General features: G+C 49.6%; 1 protein-coding gene across 1 annotated transcript; it reads left to right on the top strand.

Annotated features, from left to right (window-relative positions):
- Nucleotides 1-2,867: 2,867 nt before the first annotated feature.
- Nucleotides 2,868-5,654, top strand: KLHDC7A (kelch domain containing 7A). Its single transcript, XM_063317638.1, has one exon. The coding sequence runs from the start codon at nt 2,991-2,993 to the stop codon at nt 5,583-5,585; it is 2,595 nt and encodes an 864-aa protein (XP_063173708.1). The 5' UTR covers nt 2,868-2,990; the 3' UTR covers nt 5,586-5,654.
- Nucleotides 5,655-6,022: the final 368 nt, after the last annotated feature.

Raw genomic sequence — 6,022 nt, 5'->3', positions numbered from 1 at the left:
CATTTACTCAGATAAATAAATATAAAATAGATAAAGATAAAGGACAACAAAACAGCAATTTCTGTGCAAGCCACGGTATTCAGGGAGACTTGGAGAAGCGGCTGCATCTGTCCTCATCTTCCCAAACCCGCATTGCAAGCCAAGATGGGGTCTTCATGCTAGGCAAACGGATGTTTTTCTCTTCCTCCCAATCCTTGATCTTGGGAGCAATATCCAAGCTTGTTCCCAAGTGCAAAGTTCTCTATACTGCGGGCTAGATGGGCCGCCTACTCCCTGCCACCCAGTGCTGGCTTCCAACTGCCTTTTCAGATTTCAATGCATGATCTGTTTATTTTGCAGGACACCCCCCCTCCTCTCCATTGCCTCTCTACTTCTATTTATTTGCAGATTTCTTAAGCAAAATTTTAATTTGGGCTACTCCAGAGCTCAGGCCTCTCCTGAGCAGGAGGAACCAAGGAGGGGGACTTTATTTAACCATCCTGTTCTTGTTCACTTCGAGCTGGAAGAGGATAATTCTTGCCCAGGGTAGGTGTGTAGGTGTAAGGGTTGAAGAAATAGAAGCCTTCAGGGTGTTCCTGATTCTCCAGATTGAACCAATTCAATTTATTCCATTAAATGTGGCCCACCCACTTCAGAAGACTCTGGGCGGCTTACCATAAAAAGAGTAAAACAGGTAAAAACCCTGCAAGCCTCCCAGAGTCACTGTGTGAGAGTTGGGTGGCCATATAAATTTGTTTAATGAATAATAATAAAAACCCACAGATGTTCCCAGGGTCTCCCTTTCTGTAGGAATTCTGCACTGTAGGAGCAATGCATTGGAGAGGCTTTCAAAAAAAGAAGAAAAAACTGCATACCATTTTTTAAACATATCCAATTTTGTGGAAAAGGATTTGGCAGTGCCTAGTTGGCCACAGTCTTCTGCTAGCATAAATCTGTTAAAGGTCTCTGGTCACTCACACGCTAACACTGAGGAACCCAAGAAAAATGGTGCAACCCAGAACCTTTAACAAAGGCATCCCGGTTAAAAGAAAAAAGTTCACTCCCTGGTGCCCCCCATCCCAACTGGTGCAAATTAGCCCGTGTGCATCGCCGAGTTCGTTTTTGCTTTGCAATTCAGCTGTTTTTGCAAGGCTGGCCTGTATACCTGCCATGCAAAGCGCGGGCCAAATTCCAGGTCTGGGACTTTCACCTCAAACCAGCTCTTGATGGGATAGGAGGGCAGCTAAAACTGGCTGGCTTTCAAATCCCTTGCCCGTGAATTTCCCTACTTAGGAGCAGAGCAGTGGAACACCAGCTGAAGCTCAGCAAAATGATATGAGAGAAGCAAGGGGGTGGACTTGTGGCCCCTCCGCCCCAGCGTCATCTGAATTGCAGTGGTTAGAATCTGCCAGACTCTGCATTTGAACGTTGGGCGTGGCCTCAGCCCAAAGTGAATGGAGTTAATGTATCGCTTTGACCCTTAGTTTGCAGCGGGGTGGAAGAGGTCAGTGTCTTTCCTTCCTTCAAAACATGTGCAAAGTTCTTTCTCGGTTTGTTTTGCTTGTTAAGCGAAAGGCTTATACCCCGAGTGAGACCCACAAGGCATTATGGCCTGGGAGAAATCCAGGGATGGAGACAGGGGCATATTTGGCCCATGGGCTGGAGGTTCCCAACCTGTGATTTAGGATGTACTTGGTTTTGGTGAGGGGTCCAAGCAAGTTTATGGGATGGATGGATTCTGCACTGGAATGACCCAAGAGGTTTGGAGACTAGCTTCAAATCCTCTTTGAATGCTGAAGTTCACTGCCATCGTTCTAAATCAGGGTTTCTCAACCAGGATTCAGTGGCACCCTCAGGTTCTGCAAGAGCTCACTAGGGGTTCCCTGGGAGATCACAATTAATTAAAAAAAAGTATTTCCAATTCAGGCAACTTCACATGGAAGAGGTAAATTTCTTTTTTTATTTTTAGTTTAAGAACACTGTTAATGCATATAGACAGGCCTACCCATGAAACGAATGTAGTAATTTTGTAACTTCCGGACTCTATTTGAGCCTGAATGTGCAGGGGTTCCCCGAGGCCTGAAAAATATTTCAAGGGCTCCTCCAGGGTCAAAAGGTTCAGAAAGAGTGTTCCAAGTTAAAAGTCTGGCTCCTTTATTCTCCTCTTCCTCTGCTTTGTAAAATCAGCGATGGTGGTTTATGATAGAAGCCATTGTTTTGGGTGACATGCAAACTTAGCGTGATGTACAGATCTACCTTTTCGGTCCAATCCACTGAATAGGGCTGTGGAAAAAATAAAATTGGGGAGCGAAATACATTTAGCACTGTTGGAGCAAGGACATGTTCAACATGTAAAGAAAGAAGGAAGAAAACAGCAGATTTCAAGGCCATAAATCTGAACGAAATATAAACAGAAGTAAAATAGGGAATCTTTTTTGGAGAGAACCCCTTGGAGAATCTTTTTGGCATCATCTTTAAATTCTTCTTCGGCCTTATATAGACTGTGATCCTCTGTGCAGGGAGCCCTGCTGAACATGGCGTTCCTTAAGTCCCAGAAAATATGCCTAGGAGTATGTTGTTTATGGCAGAATCTGCAAAAGAAATTCAGGGTGAGGGGAAGAAAGAAATCCATACAGTGTCCACATAGCTTGTTTTTACACCTATCCACTTCCTTATCACCTTCAAAAAACCTCTCTTGTTTACGAAAGCTTAAAATAACAATTCTTACTGTATGGAAGAGTTTTCTCTCTCCTCCATGGATGTTTCACTTTCCGGCTTCCCTTACCTGCAAGGCAGCCCAACCCACCTTGTTCAAATATGCAAATCTGTAGTAAGCAGACACCTGGAGCTTTGAGTGATCAGGTGAACAATGATCTCTCTCACCTGTCCACAGGTTAAAGTCACCTGCCAGAGAACTGAGGCAGCCAGCCCTGATCCACTCAGAGCTGGCCAGTCACTGCTTGGCAATTATTAATCCTAGATTTTTTTTGCATTCCTGGGTGCCAGGAAAGATGACCCACCGCACCGAAGGAAGCGGGGTTCAGCCGTCAGAAATGCCTCTGGCTGGCCGGCTGGCCCTGTCCGCTGCCGCCTTGCTCTTGCTGATACTGGCATACCGGTATTACAAGTCTCGGCTGTCCCCTGGCAGCACCCTTGCCCGTGCTGCTGATGCCAGCGCCGGGGCAGAGCAAAGAGACCGGCGGGTTGGCAGCAGGATGGAAAACAACGAAGCGGCGCTGGGGCTGCGGCACAGAGGTGACCAGAGCAGGGAGCCGAAGCCGTGCCACCGAGGGACCAATCAGCTGCCGCAGGTGGGTAGATGTGGAGGGGCTGAAGAGCGTGAGCAGGCTGGGATACCTGCTGGCAGAGAGCTGCATGACATGAGAGCAACAGAGGCAGAAGAGAAACCAGGCAGAGGGAGAGCGGGCCATCCGGAAACTGGGTTGCAAGGGGAGGAACGAGGTTGGATGTCGGAAGACAAGACTGAGGAAATGCTCTGTGCCATCCAGAGCAGCGGTAGCAGTGAAATTGAGACAGATCCAGGCAATTCAGGAAGTGATCCCAGAGCTCTAGATCTACTCAGCCAAGAGAGCAAATCCTGCAGTTCCCACGGCAACCAGATGCGGCCTGGCTGGGATGCCGATCCTGTCGAGGCTGAATCTGGCTGTGCTGAGCCAGTGGGGGGAGGCGTCCATCCCACAGATGGGAGAGAAATCGGTTTGAAAGGAGGACCAGGACCACAACTGGGAGAAGACACGGGGCAAGTTGAGGAGAGCCAGTTTGGACAGAAGAGGACCCAGTCCTTCCATGCCACCAGTAATGGCTTGGCAATCGACCAGAGCCACATGCAATCTCACGTAGCCTATGCCTTCTCCTCTGTGGCCAGAGTTCAGGTGGAGGAGAACTTCATCACAGAGAGGAACCCCAAGGAGCAAAACTCCGGGAAAGCTGAGCAATCTCAAGACGCCCACCTGAGGGGTAAAGTCTACAACTACTATGTTCAGTCTACTTCCCAATCAGTCGTGCATAAAAACACCAACCTGGGTCCCGAACAATCCTGCAGTCTCTCTACTGTCAACATGCTTAATGTTTCCAAGGACGGTTTGGCTGAGGAATCTGCCCACTCTTCAGTGGCAGAAAATGAAGCTGACCAGCTTATTTTGGAGAAGATTCCAGATACATCTTCTAATGTTCTGCTTAGTCCTGCCGAAGCCATCCAGCCTGAGGACCAAAGAGAGGCTGTTGCTGTTGAAGAAGCCATCTCCTGCAAACCTTCGGTGGCCAGATACAGCCTGAGCCGGAAAGAGAGCTTCCACAAAATCATAGATAATCCAGAGTTCCAGGTGCCAATGGATGGTTTTGGTTCTCCAGCAATAGGACCCTCCAGTGGTGACACCCTGTCTCCTGCTCTTCCTCACTCTGACTCTACTTCATCTCTGGTGAGATCCATGCAGAATCTCCAGAGCAGCAGAACAGAAAGGCCGGTGGTGGACCTTGTGGCTGGTGCTAGGTTTTTCCACATCCCACCGAGCCCAGAACCCTCCCTGGGTGTACAGTTGGATCTGGGGAACTGCTGTGAGGTCTTGCGCATGGCCAAGAAGCAGAATCTGAAGGATCTGCAAGAGGCAGTGTATAAGGTGATGAGTGACAATTATCTCCAGGTGCTCAAGATCCAGGCCATCTACCGCCAACTCAACGCTGCAGAGAGGGACTTGATCCTGCAGAAGAGGATGCGGGGCAAGAAATACATGACTGTGGCAGATATCAATTCCCATACAAGCCGAGTCTGTTACTATGACGATCAGAAGGACGCTTGGTATCCATTAACCCAGATCCCTGCTGAAACCATCTCCAGGGGTTGTGCCATCTGCAGCATGTTCAACTACTACTTTGTAGTGTCTGGCTGCGAAGGGCGTGGAAGGCATCAGAAGCCATCCAAGCGTGTCTTCTGCTACAATCCCTTGACCAACATCTGGCAGGAGATCTGTCCACTCAACCAAGCCAGGCCCCACTGTAAGTTGGTTGCCCTAGACGGTTGTCTCTATGCCATTGGCGGCGAATGCCTCTGTACAGTGGAACGATACGACCCACGCCTGGATCGTTGGACGTTTGCTGCTCCTCTGCCCAACGACACCTTTGCCGTGGCCCACATGGCCACCGTCTGCAACGGAGAGATCTGTGTCACGGGGGGCACTCTGAGATACATGCTGCTGAGGTATGTCGGGCGGACGGACACCTGGAAAGTCAGTTTTGCTGGAGGAAGTCGGGACAGGACAACTGAGATGGTGACGGCTGGCGGCTTCATCTACCGCTTTGACCTCAACCAGAGGATGGGCATCAGTGTATATCGCTGCAGCGCCAAGGCCAGGCTGTGGTATGAGTGCGCCACCCACCCGATGCCTTTCCCACCTGGCTTCCAGTGTGCCGTCGTCGGAAATCTGGTCTACTGCATCAGCCGGCAGTTCAACATCTGCTTTCTGGCTGACTTGGTGTCGCCACGGTTTGGGGCCAAAGAGCTGAAAAATTTCCCGTCTCCAAGAGGAACTCTGATCCCAGTCACTCTCACGCTGCCAGAGGGGGACGCAGCATCCCAGACAAGGGTTTGAGTGGCCTGTACAAGCTGCCCTTCAGAGTGACGAGGCAAACCTGTTTCTTCTCCACAGCCTCACCAAGGACGATCTTGTTTCCACCCACCAGGGAAAGCAGGACTGCAGGAAGCTTGGGGCTGTCTTTTTCTTCCAAGATACAGGTAGTCCTCGCTTAATGACCATTCGTTTAGTGATGGTTCAGAGTTACAACAGTGCTGGAAAAACCAAGTTGTGACCAGTCCTCATGCTTATGACCGTCGCAGCATCCCTGTGATCATGATTTGGGCACTTGGCAACCAGTTTGCATTTATGACCGTTGCAGCGTCCCGTGGTCACGTGATCACCATTTTAGACCTTCCCGGCCAGCTTCTGGCAAGGAAAATCAATGGGGAACCACATTCGCTTAATGACCACATGGTTCGCTTAATGCCTGTGGTGATTCGCTTAACGGCTTT

Source organism: Candoia aspera, chromosome 18 (assembly GCF_035149785.1).
Source record: "Candoia aspera isolate rCanAsp1 chromosome 18, rCanAsp1.hap2, whole genome shotgun sequence".
Lineage (NCBI taxonomy): Eukaryota > Metazoa > Chordata > Lepidosauria > Squamata > Boidae > Candoia > Candoia aspera.
Note: the sequence above shows the minus strand (reverse complement) of the source record. Positions and strands in the feature narration are given on the sequence as shown.